The following is a 17,997-nucleotide window of genomic DNA, read 5'->3' on the forward strand; positions in this document are numbered from 1 at the left end:
TCATTAATGAGTTAAATAAAACTTTGTCGGACGCTCACCATTTGTGTGAGAATGTTGTTTTTGACAGTGGTTTTTCCATAAGAATGTGTTTCTGTTTAAGTATTATTAGTTTCTGAAGGGTAGAATTATGATAGGAAGGTACCCAAAGTTTCACGGGGGCAATTGGAAGAGAGAAGTCCACATTTTGAAGTTAGCCAAACCCTGTCGTAGTAAATCCAAATTGTGGGCCTAGCTTTGAAATGTGTGTATTTGCTATGAAAGATGTCTATTTGCTGGGGTTGCCATAACAAAGTACCACATACTGAGTGTCTTACCAATAGAAATTTATTGTCTCACAGTTCTGGAGGCTGGAGGTTTAAGATCAAGGTGCTGGCCTGTGGGAGGGGCTTCTGAGGCTGTGAGGGAGAATCTGGTCCAGGCCTCTCTCCTCTAGCTACTGTGGTTTGCTGGCAATCCTTGGCCTTCCTTGGCTTGTAGACACGTCACCCTGATCTCTGCCTTTATTTTCACATGGCGTTCTCCTTATGTGTGTGTCTATCCAAATCTTCCCTTTCATAAGGACGCCAGTCATATTGGATTAGGGGCCCACCCTAAGGCCCTCATTTTAACTTGATTATCTCTGTAAAGGCTTTATCGCCAAATAAGGTCACATTCTGGTATACTGGGGATTAGGACTTCATCAGATGAATTTTGGTGGGGGGAACACAATTCAACTCCAAACAGTTTGATTACTTCTTCTCCATTCCCAAGGCTTACTTTTCCCCTCAACTGATACCTTAAGGAGAAGAATATCATTAGCTCCTGAGAGGATCCCAGTAAAAGACATCTTGCCTCATTTAAAAATGAGGTTTATTGCCACATCCCACGCCAACCCCATGCCAGCATTGCTTTAGGAATGTGCTGATAATGAATTAGAATTGGGAAATAAATCCCAACAGTGGGTTCACAGGTTCTCAGGAGCATTTAGCAGTCTGCTTTACAGATTAACCAAACAAAATGCCTTTTTGGTATTGCGTTCATTTACATGAATATAATGAAATAATTCCAATGTCATTTGGATTGCATTTTTCAAAAGTATGTTGGTAAATTTGTCTGAGGGGAGAGTGTGGTGCTGCTTCATTTTGCTCTAGGCAGTTAGGCAAGTCGGGGAAGAAGAATGATTCCTCTGGCAACTGTGGAATTATTTACCGTGATTGGAGAAGGATCTCGTGTTTGAATAACCCCTTTGAACTGCCTGACACGTAATGGAGGCTTGTTAAATGTTTACTGAATGAAGAGTCCAGGGAACCTGGAATATTTGAGAGCAATTGAATAAAAAGCACATATTTATTCAGAGATTTCCCACATACCTAGCTTTGGGGGCAGCCAGTATGTGTGAGAGAATAAGAATAACCCTGGTTATTTATTGTGCTTGCCATGTGCCAGACATCCTGCACACGTTTAAAAAATGTGATCCTAGCTACTCTCTGAGTTGGCTAGTATTATTCTTATTTGAAATAGAAGGAAACGGAGGCTAAGAGAGGTCAAGCAACTTGACTACATAGCTGGTGATGGGTAAGGTAGGGTGTGTTCTCAACCTGTGCGACCTAATGCCTCCCAAATTGACCTCTCTCTAGAAGCTTACGTTCTTCTTGTGGAGATAAGACACTTATAATTGAGGCAGCTACAAAATTAGGATCGTAAGAGGCTAATTGTATCATATGTCTCTCTTGCCATGTAAGTATGTGCTGTCACCATTTCATACAAGTGTGGGGTTGTGTAATGGTTAAGTATGTATAATCTGGAGTAAGATGCCTGGATTCAAATCTCACTTGGACCTCTTCCCATCTGTGTGATCTTGGACACATAGCTTAACCGTTTTGTGCTATAATTCTTTTAATTGTAAATTAGGGGATCATAAATGTACCTACCTCATTGTGAGGGATACATAAGAAATGTAAAATGAAACGGTGCCTGGCAAAATGTATTTCCTGCTAGAGGCTTCACAAAGCCAGCAATTTATATATGCTTTATTCATTTATGTATCTTAAACATCTAGAACAGTGCTTGGTATGAACTAGATGGTCAGTAGTAAGTACATTGTTGAATGAATAAATATATTTCAGTATATAAATGCCAGGGCTTAGTCACATTAGCAGACATAATGAAGTGGTCAGATGCTTGTACATCTATGTAGAACAGTGGTTCTATGTAGAACCGTGGTTCTATGTAGTCCACGGTTCATGCTGGAAATACCTGGAAGGCCTTTGAATCGACTGATTCTCAAGCCCCACTGCAGGCAGAGGTTGAACACTGCTGTTGGAGAATCACTGTGAAAGTAACAGCTACAAATGTAGACTAATACAGGTAGAACATGTTGAAGAGTCAATGCCAGTGGTGATTTTCTGAATGACTTTTGACCCTTAGGAAACTAAAGCCAACCTTTGTTTCAATGATAGTTATATTCCTGAAAATGTCAATATACGTTAAGATCGTCAAAAAATACTCTGTGTTCATATGTAAAATGAATTAAGATTTAGGCTCAAAAAATTACACAAGGTTTGTTCCTCTACATAAATCTATGGTGGGATATTTGGAATTTGTGTGGGGCGTGAGACAATTTTTTATTGAGTAGATTCTCCTTAGCGTGGCAGGCAGCTTGTCTCGGTCAACCTAGAAGCATTGTGGGCTGCTCTGAATATAGGCAAAGTTAGTGCCAATGAATCGGGGGGAAAACACCAACATGCACCCTAAGTAAGATCTTGCTTGAGGTACTTGGGGAGTTAAACCAAGGTACAGAGTAACTTTGGAGGCAGCTGGTTCCTTTTCTGGAACAAGGAGATGAGTTCACCAATCTTTAAAGTGAGAGTTGCTTGTGTTAGGAGACTTCGTGGCTTAGTGGACCTCCTGACTCGCTGGAGTGTCTCCTCCCAGCAGGTGGGGTCCTCATTCCATTCCCACAGGCAGCAGCCCTGGGAGAGGGAGTTGGCAAGATGGAGATGGATTGATTATGGGAGCCATGTCAACCTGGAATAAGAGGAGAGCCAAACTGAATTGAGGGAAATTTGCAAAATGGATAATTAGAGAGTATCCTGGCTAAATAACCACTTACATATGTGTTTTCCCATAAATGAAAAAAAGTTTCTCTTTATGAAGAGTACATGCTGCGTGTTTCTTTTGATAAATACATTACCAAAATATTAACAGTATCATATGCCCTTTACAAATGTTGTAGCAAACGATTCCATTTTAATGTTGATCCCAAAGCCGTTTTGAGTTCTTTCAGGCTTCTCAACACTGGATCCTACCTCTCTTTGCCTTTATCTTTAAAGTGCTGCTTTGAGGGATTTCTGGCTCTCTCGGGAAAGAACTGAAATGCAAGGCCTGGGATATAATTCAAATCATCCTAATCAGATTTCTCAACCCTTGATCTAATCAGCAAGCTGTTTTGCTTAGCTTCTTGGTCAAGTTCACTCATTAACTCAGAAAGCATTCATTGAATATACGCTGTGTCTACCCCTGGGCTAGAACATAATAAGATTAGTAGATGAATTGAGCCCTGTCCTTTAAGAGTTTATAGTCTTACTGAATGAAGTGAAGGTAATAATAGAATGCTATTTAAAATGTATGACGGCTTTCGTACTTTAAATATGTTCAAGGTCTCTCATGGCAGGTAATTGACATTAACTCTGACTTTGTGCACCTGAAACTCCGTTTTAGAACATTTTCTTTTAATGTCTATTTCACCGTTATTATTATGCTTCTCTTTTTCAAAGACTTTTTTTTTTTTTCTGCCATTATAGTCATCCTCCGACAAAGTGTTGTAAAATTAATAGAAGGAATCATTGGCATTTCACGGTTTTACTGACTGTGGGTTCGGGAGGATTCTGAGCAGGAGGAAAGAACGAGAAGTTGACACCCCATTGATTTTTTTATTGGAACACATTGCAGCATAACCACCACTCCAACACGCATCGAATTCTACCAGACTCGTAAATGTCGTCTTTTGCAGCCAAGATGAATCCAAATAGAAAAATAACTTGTACTAATTTTATTTGAGGTCTGAGAAATAATGAAATTGCTTTCTTATTTTGGAACAAAATGTGTATACGTGTATGAATTATTGGGAAAAAAAGAGTTCTCTCCCACGGTTATTTAGAAGAATGGAAAGCTATGATCAGAAGTTACGTCCCACCCCCTGTAGTACCTCTATGTATTTTTCCTTTTCTCTTTCTTTTTTTTTTTTTAACATCTTTATTGGAGTATAATTGCTTTACAATGGTGTGTTAGTTTCTGCTTTATAACAAAGTGAATCAGTTATACATATACATATGTTTCCATATCTCTTCCCTCTTTCGTCTCTCTCCCTCCCACCCTCCCTATCCCACCCCTCTAGGTGGTCACAAAGCACCGAGCTGATCTCCCTGGGCTATGTGGCTGCTTCCCACTAGCTATCTATTTTACGTTTGGTAGTGTATATATGTCCCTGACACTGTTTCACTTTGTCACAGCTTACCATTCCCCCTCCCCGTATCCTCAAGTCCATTCTCTAGTAGGTCTGTGTCTTTATTCCCGTCTTACCCCTAGGTTCTTCATGACCTTTTTTTTTTCCTTAGATTCCATATATATGTGTTCTCTTTCTCATGTAATGTCCTTTCGTGAGGCCCATTTACAGTTACAAACTGGCAGCCACTTTGATGTTTCTTATTTATTTCCCCCCAATTAATGTTTCTATGTGTGGTAGATATACAATTTTCTTCTATTAATGTTACAAAAAACCAGCCTTAAATTTGCGTCCACAATGAGGAATAAATAATCAACAAAAGCCTTACTTAATCATTTCTATTCACAGGCTGGGAGAGAGTATGATTTGACTGTAATTTCATTGCAGGGCTTATCCAGGGTTAAATGTTAGTATGTCTCTTATCTTATAGCCACATTGCTCTTCTAGAGACACATATATCCCTTGCATCCTAATTTGATTCTTTGAGCAATTTGCTGGCAGTCCTCATTAGCAAGAGTAATCAGGTTTCGGTGGTCAGTCTCCAACTTCTGATGAGTTAAACTCATTTTTCCTGTGGTTTCTACTGTGACAACAGAATTTTATTTCCTCTCTTCTTTCTTTTTTCTGATCACAGCTCTCTGTGGCTGTTCATGAAAAACTGAAGGATTTATGTTTCTCTCATTCACCTAAGATTTAGGAATTCTTCAGCTGTTCTAAGCCTTTGTGCTTAGGCACCATTTGGTATTTTTTTTTTGCTAGAACACTTAAATTTAGGTTGTGGTGTCTGTTAGGAAATCAAAAGTGAAACCTGTAGATTCAGACTGCACAGAGATCTGGCTTTCTTGTGATAAAAACTGTGGCTCAGAATCACGGTACAGGATCCTTCAAAGCCAGAGAAAAGTACTAATGAAAAATGCTAAAGAAGTTCTTTGAACTCAGGTGGAGAAAAAAATGCCCCGGGGCGTGAAGGCTCACCGTATAAGAATCTTCCGGTGTTCTTTCCTTTGGCTCAAGAAAATGGAATATATTTTGGAGTGAAGGGCGAAAATTGATGTTGTTAATTATTTGCCTTGATCAAAGTGAGGGAAAAAAATATGGTGTCATCAGACTGTCTTCATTAAAGGCCTACATAGCCTGTGATGACTCTTTGTGGGATTATATAAAACAAGTACATTGCCTTGCTGCCCAGTACTGGGAGCTTCTGAATATAGGCTACTGGCAAGCTTGATATGATCACTTCCAACTACTGAAGGACCTATCCAGTGTTTCTGGGACTTCCTGTGTAGAGAAAGAGAGGAAAAAAGAAGAAGGAGAAGGAGGAGAAGAAGAATCTTCCAGTGTTCTTTCCTTATGGCTCAACAAAATGGAATATACATTGGACTGAGGGGCAGAAGGAGAAGGAGAAGGAGAAGAAGAAAGAAGAAGTGAAGGGGAAGGGGACGAGGAAGGGGAAGAAGGCTGGACACTTGCTGAACTCGCAGACACACTTGATCCTTGATTACTGGCTATACATCCTGGATTCTCTTCTGGGTTCTACCCAGACTTCCCTTGGGTTTTGGTTCTGCTGTTCATCTTGTTCACCTTTACAAATTGCACCAATGGGTGGAATTTGTAGAGATCAGTGAACAGTACAGGGAGATCATCTGTCTTCTAGAGTCCAACAAAGCTTGGATTCTGCTGGGTTATGATGGGATTCACCATACATTTGGCCATCACTGCCTGCCTCTCCCCATCTCCCTGTCTGTGTGTAGCCTTGTTCCTCTGTATGAGCATCTGGGCCTCCCTGGGGACTTGGTGCTTCTGCAGGTGTAGTGTCAGAGATGGCAGGTTCTTACTGCAGTGTGTACCTCCTATGAGACAGGCTGCAGAGAGCTAATACAAGTGAAGTAGGTAATGAAGTGGCCGGTGCTTTCCTTCAGGCTCCCCCCCCTTGATAGGCCTGGGGTAGTTAGTGGCCCCTGTCTTGCTCTGTCAACCTAAATAAAGAAGTAAACTGAAGCAAGCTCAAATGACCAGAAATTGAGTTTATATGGGAATAGCAGTGCAATGTGGGACACGCAACCTATAGTAAGCTATGGGCGAATCTGCTGATAGTTTCGGACGAACTGTTCTTATGGTCAAAGAGAGCAAAGAGGGGAGGGTCCAGCCAGAATCCAAGCAGCAAGTTCATTGGTTTGAGGATGGGGAGAGACTCTTGGCGAATGTTCATGGTTTGAGGGATAAGTTTCTGTCTCCTGTAGATCAGGCATTTACTGGAAATCAATCTCTTAGTTCTTACGCTTCGTTTGCCTGAGGGCACATGTGTGAGACTCTCCATTTCATATCCTCCGGTTCCGTTCTAGATTAAAATCTTTCTGCACTCCCGCAGAGCAGCGTGAAGACTTCGGCGACAGAAGGAAGCACCTGGGAAGCGTGTGTAAGCGCAGGTTGCCGCCCCCCACACCCGGCTCAGACCCACTCGGGACTCAGAGCTGCAGCATCACAAAGGCTCGCCTGATTCTCGTTCAGGTCATTCTCAGAGCACATGTGGACCCTCCCGGAGAGGAACGCTTCTCTCCCGTCCAGGGAGCCACTTAGTTAATCCACAAATCAGCACTCCCGTTTAAACTTGAGACCATTGTCTGACTTTTTTTTTTTTTGGTGGTACGCGGGCCACTGCTGTGGCCTCTCTCCCGCCGCGGAGCACAGGCTCCAGACGCGCAGGCTCAGCGGCCACGGCTCACGGGCCCAACCGCTCTGCAGCACATGGGATCTTCCCGGACCGGGGCACGAACCCGCGTCCCCTGCATCGGCAGGCGGACTCTCAACCTCTGCGCCACCAGGGAAGCCCTGCCGACATTTTTGGTGGAGCTTTTCAGAAGTTGGGCTTCTGTTATTCCTGATGGTACCACAAGCTCTCCGTGGGTGATCCCTGCTTCCCTCCTTTATCTTGCTGTCCTCACTTTCTCCACTAGGCTCTTATCTCCTCCCTTCCCCTTGCTCAGCAACAGTCATGTCTGCTTTGCTAAAGCAGCTCCTCTGATTTCTTACCTTTGCAGACCAGTGTCAGGCCTGACTTTCTCAACCTCCCCTGATTCATTCGCTCCTTTCTGACCCAAATTCTGTTACGTTACACTCAACAAACCTAAAATCCAACCAACGCGTTTTGGATTTTTCTTACCACGGACCTTGGTAAGATATTGGTCTTTCAGCGTGTGCGATTTCGAGGATGCAAATCGGTCTTTTCCCATTTAGAACCTCAGGCCATGTGTAGAATTCCTCTGCAAGGGTAAGGGAGGATGTTCTTGAGATGCATAAGACTGAATTTGGGGCGGGAGCCAGCTTGGAGAGCTCTTTGATGGGAAATGGAGGAATTTCAGTCGAAAACCTCATTAGCCTGCTTTTCTTGCTTAGTCTCTGGTAGCTTTAAAATTGTCTAAGATTTGGGACCACCCCAGCCTTAGGTCCTTTTCTGTAAACACAGAGACCTGCATTCCGCCCTCTGCCCTGAATAGGGGCTTACATTTTAATTCCTGGTCCTGAAGCGATATCACCCTAAGGTGGTCCCCTCAGTCTCCCTGTCTTTTGAGACCTGCCACCCTCTGTCTTCACCATGCGCTTTAGAGAGATATATTCCAGTACATTTGCAAAGGTCTTCACGTGTGGAAGACTAATTCAGGCATTGTTTCTACCCCACGGGAACTGTTTAGCTCTGTATTACCTTCTGATGTTGGTTTTCCTTTGTGTTTCTTCTTGCTGCAGGAAAGCAATCTCCCGGGCGGGCCTGCAGCACCTGGCCCCTGCACATCCCCTCAGCATTCCTGTGGCAAACGGGCCAGCGAAGGAGCCCAGAGCGACTCTGGACTGGAGTGTAGGTGTCGGCTGTTTCATTTCAACACCATTCCATTGCATGTGCGTCTCTCTCATCCTCACGATTCCTGTAGCTACCAACAAGACTTAATCATTTTCAATATTGTTCACTGATCCATCTTTGGGTATCTAAGCCCTGGCTCCATTTCCAGATTCCTAAGAACATAGCTCCTTTATATGAAGTCAGACGTATTGAAAACTAAAATAAAAACTTCATGAATCCTTTGAAGCACTATTGCCTGGGTTTGCAGCTGTGAGATAAAAAGTACCTCTGTGCACATGCTTTATTGGTCCCTGCCACGTTGATGATGAATAGAGTTTACTCTTAGCGACATCACAAAGTCCAAGTTTGATTTCCTTAGCTCAAGCTGCTTTTTCTTTTTTGGTCCTTTTTTTTCTTTTTCTTTTTTTTCTTCTTTTCCTGCGAGAGGATGACCTCACTTTACATTCCAGGCACTCCATGTTCTCCTGTTTGCTATACTTCCTCCCCTAACCCAAAGGTAGATGGGTCTCATATCAGCGGGGTGGGTATATTAGCTGTTTTTTTAAAAAAAAATTATTTTATTGAAGTATACTTGATTTACAGTGTCATGTTAATTTCTACTGTACAGCAAAGTGATTCAGTTATACATATATATACATTCTTTATCATATTCTTTTCCATTATGGCTTATCACAGAATATTGAATATAGTTCCCTGCACTATACAGTAGGAACTTGTTATTTATCCATTCTATACATAAAAGTTTGCATCTGCTGTATATTAGCTGATGTTAATGTTTTACCCGAAAGACGTACAAAAACTGTTAACCTTGAAGATTGCCGTGTGAATTGCTTTTACTGAGAGTCTTCGGTGAGTCAAGTTCTTGGCTAAAGACACTTTTAACTGTGGACTGAAAGGCCTTGTCTCTTTCTGAAGGAATGTAAGGAACAGTATGAAGCTAGAGGAGGGCTGCTCTGAGATTCTGCCAGTCTGGTCTTAATGATGAATCTTGTTTAGCATTTCTGGCTGAGGTGAACAGAGGGAATAATCCGTGTTCTTTTCCTCCCATAAGAAAGGCTATGGCAGGGTGGGGGGAAGGAGAGCAATTTTTAAACTCAATTTTATTTTTAGCACATAGGCTATGATTTAATGTCCTTTAATACTATAATATTTCTCCCTCTTTCCCAAGAACACACTTACTAACATCCTTATTATATACTCTGGACACATACCAATGTATGCAGTGTATGAAGTACCTGGCAAAAGACTGAATTGAATTGGAACGCAACTTCTTCCTTGATGGAGTCCAAGAGTGCGCCAGTAGCACCTGTGTATGTTGAGTTGGTGTTCAGGAAGACTGTTCCTCTCCTCGAATTTCCCTTTATTCCAGGACAGTTAGTTAATAAACTCTTAAACCATAAGAGAGTGTGGAATATATTTACAGTAGTGCTTACATAATTTAAAAAAGAATTAAATATATAAACAAACAGGTAAATTAAATAAAAAAGGGATGTGCATGGGCCAATGATGAGAGTGTGTTACAGGGACCCCAAAAAGTTAGTTTAATATCCATGGTGTTCCAAATCCTCTGATCCATAGTAGGATCCTATCTGAGATGCAAGATTCTAATGAGAGAGAGTTTATATCATTTAGATAGAAACATCCATTAAATCATTTCTCTGCCCCTTTTGTGATATTAGTCAAGTCACTTGATTTCTTTCCGCCTCAGGGTCCTCATCGGTAGAGGGGGACAATGGTGACCCCTCCCTAAGGGGGACTTCAGGGCTGTTGTTAAGATCAAATGGGGGCAATGAGCGTGAAAGGTCTTTGTAAACGGTACAGCCGGCAGGTTTTCTATTCAGAAATAAAGTAATTGACGAATTGGTTGATTGATCACCATTTGTTGAGTACCTGCTTTGTTCTAGAACCTGTGTTAGTTCCTTAGGATTCTGAGGTGAGGAAGATATGGTTTCTGCCTTCAAGAAGCTTAGAATGCCATGGGCAGAAGGGACATTGACAGCTAAAATACAGGGCAGCAACAGCTAGCGTAGAGGGGTACAGAGAGCGTCACTGGGGTTGTGAGGAAGGACGCCTCCATCCCCATTTGATGTTGGAAAGAGTTACCAGAAAATGCTCTTAGAAAGAATTTTCCTTCCTGAGCCAAAGCTTGACTAGAAGGTATTATTTTTCTGATTCCTGTAGAGAGGTATATACTCTAATATTTCATCACAGTGGTATTTTTGGCTAGTGGTGGGTGAACTGCAGTACACAGTTCAGGAAGAGCAAATAGGAAGTACGGCCGGGGTGCGTAGCTGATCTTTAATCCTTCAGCCCCTTTGATTATGGCTACCCTGTCCTGGTGGCCTGATGAATTATCATGGTGGCAGGAAACACTTTGGGGATGTTTAACAGTGGAGGTAAAATGGAAAGCCTTCTCTGAAGACACTCCATCTCAGGGCTTATTTAGAGATCTGATGTGGAAGGAGTTGTAAGATGTGACTCAGGAAAAAAACACCTGTAATTGTGGGCTAACATTGCTGTTAGCAAACAGAAGCCAGCCCGATACTTCCTTAAGACAATCATGTAAAAGATTTTTCTCAGAAGAGAGGAAGAAGCAGATTGTTAAAAACATTTCAATGACTTTTTTTTTTTGCTGAGACTAGCCCTTGTTTCTAAATTTTTGGCTTTTCCTAACCTAAGTGCTTTACACCAAGTTCATTTATGTTACTTTAGTTTGCCTGCTTGTTCAAGAAGCTAAACGACGGTTTTCTTTGTTCTGTTTAAACTATAAGACTAGTCCTCTGGCTTGACCTACTACCATTCTCTTTCTTGTCTGTCATTCTACTCCCTTGTCTGCTTCTCTATAAAAAAGCAGCGTGACCACTGCTCTCCTTCTATCAGCCCACTTTTCTGGACTAAATGCATTAAAATTATCAATCTTTAGAAAAAATTTTTTTTTAATTTTTGGCTGTGTTGGGTCTTCGTTGCTGCACGCAGGATTTCTCTAGTTGCGGCGAGCAGGGGCTACTCTTCGTTGCGGTGCGCGGGCTTCTCACTGCGGTGGCTTCTTGTTGCAGAGCACGGGCTCTAGGTGCGCCGACTTCAGTAATTGTGGCACACGGGCTCAGCAGTTGTGGCTCACGGGCTCTAGAGCACAGGCTCAGTAGTTGTGGCGCACAGGCTCAGTTGCTCCACGGCATGTGGGATCTTCCAGGACCAGGGCTCGAGCCCGTGTCCCCTGCATTGGCAGGCGGGTTCTTAACCACTGTGCCACCAGGGAAGCCCAACTTTTTAAATTTCCTTCCTAATCTAGTGCATTGTTTTAAGACTTAAAGCACACACAGTTTTTGATCTTCCCATTCCTCCCAATGGTATCCTCTCTTCCCTTTCATGGTGACAACCTACAGGGGCTCTCCCTTTGACACCATGCCATGAACGTCAGCCAAGCCAGTTTTGGGGAAAACAAGCTAAATTGCTAGAAAGGAAGGGAGTAATGCTCAAAAAGGAAAAATAGTCTCATCTCCTGGGCTGGAATCCAAGCTTCCAGTTTAGAGCGAGTTAGCCCACTTCGAAGTGAGTCTGTTGCACAGATAATGTGTGTCTTTTCTTAAATGTCACATGCCTCCCATGCAACGGAGACTTAATTTGGACGTGGAGATTTCTTCCCTGTTTTTAGCGTTAGAGCAGAGAACATAGGATGTGGATCTTCACTGTGTCCTCTGTTCTGTAATTTGCTTTTGCCCATTACACTGCCTGAACAACTCTCAAAGCAATGGTAGAAAAGCCACCAAGATCTTTCTTAAAAAGCATGTTGGTTTTCAACATAGCATCCTTGATTTCAATTCATTTTTGCCTTCCTCGTTGGAAAATTTCCTCCAAGGCTGAGGGCTGTGGAAAACAGAGCCTCAACAGAAACAAACCCACATCCTAAATCCAGACCACCTTTTCTTCCCTCTGGTTGATGATGCTAAGAAAAGGAGTGCTTCCTTCTGGGCAGGTAAAACATAGCACAGTGGGTTCCCTGCCTCACTGTTTGGTTCAGAGACAAGATGAGGGAAGCAGAGTCTTCATGTGGGATTGGTTTAAATGGGGTTATGAAACTAGGTCATTTTATCTTTGGAAACCTTGAATGAAAAGGCAGGAGGAGGCAGGTGTGTGTGTGTGTGTGTGTGTGTGTGTGTGTGTGTGTGTGTGTGTGTATCTGTATGCACATGTGCCTGCTCTCATTTTAGTCTTGTTTCAGATGGCAGGTCCAAGCAGACCTGTGCCTTCCTTACAAGCTCTTGGCCTTTGCTTTTTAACTTCAGGTTTGGGTGTCATCACCAGTAATGACTCACACCCCGATATCTTTCTCCACTTCCATCCTCATTTCAAAAAACATTGTCCATTTAATCAAGATATCAGATTGCTAAGCAGAGCAGGAGGAGATAACCGACTATAAATTAGTAAAGGTCCTGACCTGGTCAGCCATGTTAATAGTGGGACATATCTAGCATGTTTTCATGCACCCTCACTAATCTTTTAGTTTCTAAAATTGTGAGAATTTTAAATTAAATCACATTGGCTGCTGGGAGAAATCATAGACTCTTACAACTTCACAGGTCGGTGAGAAGTACCTAGGTCTAATCTTTTGCCTCTTAGTAAGTGATTATCTAAACTAACACTGTTGAACAGAAATATATATGAGCCATAAACAAAGCCTAACTTTTAGTGGCCACATTAAAAAGTGAAAAGACATAGGTAAAATTAATTTTAATATTATATTTTGTTTAACCAAATATATAAAAATATTGCTGTTTCAACAATGTTCACATTCTTTATATATATATGATGAATATATGATATATATATGAACCATCAATATATGGTTCACATTCTTTTTTCAGACTAAGTCAGTCTTCAAAATCTGCTGTGAATTTTACACTGACAGCACATCTCAATTAGCGCTAATCACATTTCAAGCGCTCCGTTGCCATATGCTTACTGGACAACATATCTAAACCATCTGAGACAGATTTCACCTATTATTACCTTGCAGATTTTTAGAGGGAGACAGTCCAGATTTTTGTTTCCCTTTCTGAATTTGTAAGGATATTTACATTTGATACATGTTTATGATTGTCTTATTGTTTCAAAACATTTTTTACAAGCAAATGCCTTCATTTTGTGTAGATTATTTGCTTCTGGTGTCAGCGTACTCTATCTGTGTCATTCAGTCTATAACACTCCCTCTCCACAACTTGTGTCTTTTTACCTATAACTATTTATTACTAGGACTTCAGGTAGAACTTGAGAGCAAGAAATCCTACCTGTATCTACATAGGTGGGTCTCTGCTCTTAGGTAGCTAGATCTATCTATAGATAGGTTGATCTATATAAATCTATGTATACCTACAGAGACTTGTTTCAACACTCACTAATACAGAAGAAATGTTATCTTCATTTTGAAACGGAACTATTTTTTCTGTCTGGCACAGACGGATACTCTGAGTTATATACTGTTTGAGATGGTATTTCAAGATGAATGTGTAAAGAGGAGAGAAAGAGGTACCTGGGTGTGGAGAATGGAATAAATAAAAAAATATGGCACAGAAAAGGAAAATAGGACTATATTTAGAGAAGAGTGACAAAAGAATAGAATGTGGGAAGGTGAATAAGAAAGACAGATTGGTACCATTAATGGAAGGTCTAGTACGTGGGATTAAGTTTAGATTTTGTTTTATAAATAATAGGGATTTTTTTTTTTTTAGCCTCCTAAGCAAGAGAGAGGCATAATCACAGCTATGTTTTAAGGGAGTTAATTTTACAGCAGTGTGAAATATCAGAGAGAATGTCAGAAGTAGAATTCAGAGCAGAAGACACCAGGACTCAGAGATTAGACATGCTGTTCAGTGTATGGTAGGTAACTTGGGGGTAAATGTAGACAATGAAAGGAAATGCAGACAAAGCCGTGAGCAAAGAGAAGAGGCCTGTGTTAGTTGGGGTGGGCTAGGCTGCAATAAATAAAATCATCACGTAATGGCTCAATACAAGAGAACTTTATTTCTCACTTGTGTAACAGACCAGGACTGTTTCAGGTTGGGTGGCGGGTGAGCTCTGTTCCACATAGTTATTCAGTGACCTGGACTGACAGTTGCTCTTACAGCATCATTAGATGCCTTCTAAAATCATCCCAAAGGCCAACTTCCCAGGTATCCAGTATGGGAAAAGGGAGGGAGGTTTTAGTGGGCCAAGTCTGAAAATAGTACATGTCACTCCTGCTCATGTGCCATTGGTTAGAACTGGGTCACATGGCCACATCCAATCACAAGCGAGTCTGGGTAACAAGGTCTAGCTGTGTGCTCAGGAAGAAGAGAAAAATGATTTTGGTGAATGGCTAGCAGTCTTGACTACGAAGACCCAGGAGAGAAATAGATGTTGGATAATACCAACATCTATGGATTAGGAAGGAAGAACGAAAACTGGTGACTAACCACAACGATAATAAGAACTATATTGAGGGAATCCCCTGGTGGCGCAGTGGTCAAGAATCCACCTGCCAATGCAGGGGACACGGGTTCGAGCCCTGGTCCGGGAAGATCCCACATGCCGCGGAGCAACTAAGCCCGTGCGCTGCGACTACTGAGCCCACGTGCCACAACTACTGAAGCCCGCGTGCCTAGAGCCCGTGCTCCGCAACAAGAGAATCCATTGCAATGAGAAGCCCGCGCACCGCAACGAAGAGTAGCCCCCGCTCACCGCGACTAGAGAAAGCCTGCATGCAGCAACAAACACCCAATGCAGCCAAAAATAAATACATAATTTTTTAAAAAAAGAACTATATTAACACCTATTAACTTCTCATTGTGGGCAAGGCATTGAACGTTATTCATTTTCACATTTAAACATCATTGTGATCTTGTGAGGGAAGTACAATTATTATTACAATTTTAGTGGTGAGTAAACTGAGGTCTAGGGAAGTTAGAGAGACCCTAGGTCATAGAGCTAGTAGGTAGCAAGTCTCTCTGACTCCAAAGCTCATGTTTATTACTCTTGAACTGGATAAGGATTTATCAGAAGTGTAAGAAGAAAACCACAACAGTTTATTTTTCTATTCATGTGTGAATGCCACCCAGCTGAATTCAGGAGTTCCCAGGACCATACTCACTTGCAGGTTCTGGAATCCCCAAGACCACACTCATGTTCAATAATTCATCCGAAGGACTCATAGAATTTACTGAAAGCTGCTGTACTCACATTTATGGCCTATTATAGTGAAAGGATACAGGCTCAAACCAGCCAAGGAAAGAGGTGCATGGTGCAAAGTCCAGGACATTTCTACACAAGGAGCTTCCGGTTGTCCTCTCCCGGTGGATTTATGACAGAGATAACTTCTCCCAGCAACCATGGTGCAACTATACATATGGCATATTGCCAACCAAGGAAGCTCATCTGAAACTCGGTACCCAGAGTTTTAGTCAGAGCTTGGTCATGTAGACACAGTTAACCACCTGCATGGTTGACTTTAGCCCCTAGCCCCTCTGGAGGATGAGCTGATATATGTCTCACCATAAGTCACTGCTATTTTAGAATATTTGGCATGGCCCAAGGTCCCCATGTAAACAAAGATACTCTTATCAGGCAAGACATTCCAGGCACTTAGAGAGATTACCTTCCTATAGTTGAGGGCAAAGGCCAGACCTCTCTTTGCGTAAGGTTACTTCCTTCTGATGCGTCAGACAAGACAGATGTACAGGAAAAGGATGAGGCATGGGGAAAATGTAGTCTAAGAAAAGGTATGTTTCATGTTTTCCTTGCATGACTGTTTTTTTTCTTGCATGCCTCTATTTCTGTCATGATTTTGAAAGACCGTCGTGTCTCTTAGGCATTCATGTTTACTTCTCACAGTTTGTGACTCCAAACTTATGGACAGATTAAAAAACAAATTATCCTTTCTACTCCTTGGAATTGCATATAACAAGAATGTGATTCGTTCACTGATTCTTAATCTCATCTTTTCAGTTCCCCAAATTTATTTATCACCTACTATTTGCCAGGTGCTAAGTTAAGTGCTGGACATTTAATGTCCATATGAAGCTTAGAATCTAGCATAAGAGGGAAACATGAATCAAATAATCATGCCAATGAATGATGGGAGGGAAACATGGTTTTATGAGAGTAACTAACAAAATGACTTCGATTTTGGGGTCCATGATGGCTTCTTTGAGAAAATAACACTTGATCTGGTAACCAAAAGGTAAATAGAAATTACCCACGTAAGTCAGAATGAAGAAGAATAGGAAGTTTGGATACAGTAAACAGAATACGTGGTCAACAGTCTTTGATGTGGGGACATTTGAACAGAGATCTAAATGAAATGAGAAATGCACAGTGCAGGTGTCTCGTGTAAGCAATTTTTAGTCAAGGGAGCAGCGAATTCAATGGACCTGAGATGAGAGCTTCCTTAGTCTGCTTGGGAAATACGAGACCAGTGTCATGGCAGGTCAGCGACTGAGAGGGAGAGAGAGAGAAGATGAGGTAGCTGGGCAGGGAAACGAGATCGCGGAGAGACAGGAGAGGAGGTCAGAGAGGCTCCCAGGGACGAGGTAAGTGAGGACTTTGCACTCTTCCGAGTACATGGATAGCCATTGAAGAGTTATGAACAGATGAGCAATTTGATTAGATTTACTTTCTTTGTTGTTGTTTGGCTGCGTTGGGTCCTCGTTGCTGCGCGCGGGCTTTCTCTAGTTGTGGCGAGCGGGGGCTACTCTTTGTTGCGGTGCACCGGCTTCTCATTGAGGTGGCTTCTCTTGTTGCGGAGCACAGGCTCTAGGCGCATGGGCTTCAGTAGCTGCGGCGCATGGGCTCAGTAGTTGTGGCTCATGGTCTCCAGAGCCCAGACGCAGTAGTTGTGGTGCACGGGCTTAGTTGCTCCACGGCATGTGAGATCTTCCTGGATCAGAGATGGAATCTGTGTCCCCTGCACTGGCAGATGGATTCTTAACCATGGCGCCACCAGGGAAGTCCCTGATTAGATTTACATTTTAAGGTAATTATTTTGGTTGCTCTGTGGAGAACAGACCATGGGGAGACAAGAGTAGAGCAGAGACACCAGTTAGGGGGCTATAGGGAATATTCCAAGCCAGAGATGATGGAGGATTGGGTGGTAACAGTAGATGTGGTGAGAATTAATTGGGTTTCATACACATTTTGAAACTAGAGTCAGTAATATTATTTCTTGAACCCCATTCCATCAGGCTTTCTTCCTTCTCATCCTGCTGTTGGTACTTTTGTCAAGGTCATCAGTGACTTCACATGTTCACATGGTGAAATCCAATGTCCAGTTCTTCAGCTTTTGACACAGACCTTCTAGGTGCACTTTCTTCCTGGAAACGTTATACTCTTTTTTGTTTTCCTTGTACCCCAGTGGCCACTCCATCCCAGTCCCCTTTGCTGGATCTTTCCTATATCCCCAAACTCTAAGTATTGGAATGTTCCACAGCTCAGTACTCAGAGCTTAGGTTTTTGCATTCAGTTCTCATGGCTTTAGGTGCCATCAATTAACGGTTGCCTCCCAAATTATTCATACAGTACATACCTCTTCTTTGAACTTCAGACTCATAAAAATTGCCCTCTCAACATCTCCACTTGAAGGTCTAATAAGCATCTCAGCATTTTACATCCTCAACACTGAACTCATTGC

The 17,997-nt window shown here is 42.2% G+C and overlaps 1 protein-coding gene across 5 annotated transcripts in view; it reads left to right on the plus strand.

Annotated features, from left to right (window-relative positions):
- DGKI (diacylglycerol kinase iota) overlaps positions 1-17,997 on the plus strand; it is a 459,796-nt gene that overhangs the window by 152,258 nt on the left and 289,541 nt on the right. For all 5 annotated transcript variants that reach the window (XR_009565254.1, XR_009565255.1, XM_060305263.1 and 2 more), the window contains exon 2: positions 8,225-8,333. Coding sequence is in view for 2 of the 5 variants with exons in the window: in XM_060305263.1 (XP_060161246.1) it covers positions 8,225-8,333 (109 nt within the window). In the remaining 3 variants the exon portion in view is untranslated. The remainder of the gene's footprint in view (positions 1-8,224; positions 8,334-17,997) is intronic.

Source organism: Globicephala melas, chromosome 9, assembly GCF_963455315.2.
Source record: "Globicephala melas chromosome 9, mGloMel1.2, whole genome shotgun sequence".
NCBI lineage: Eukaryota > Metazoa > Chordata > Mammalia > Artiodactyla > Delphinidae > Globicephala > Globicephala melas.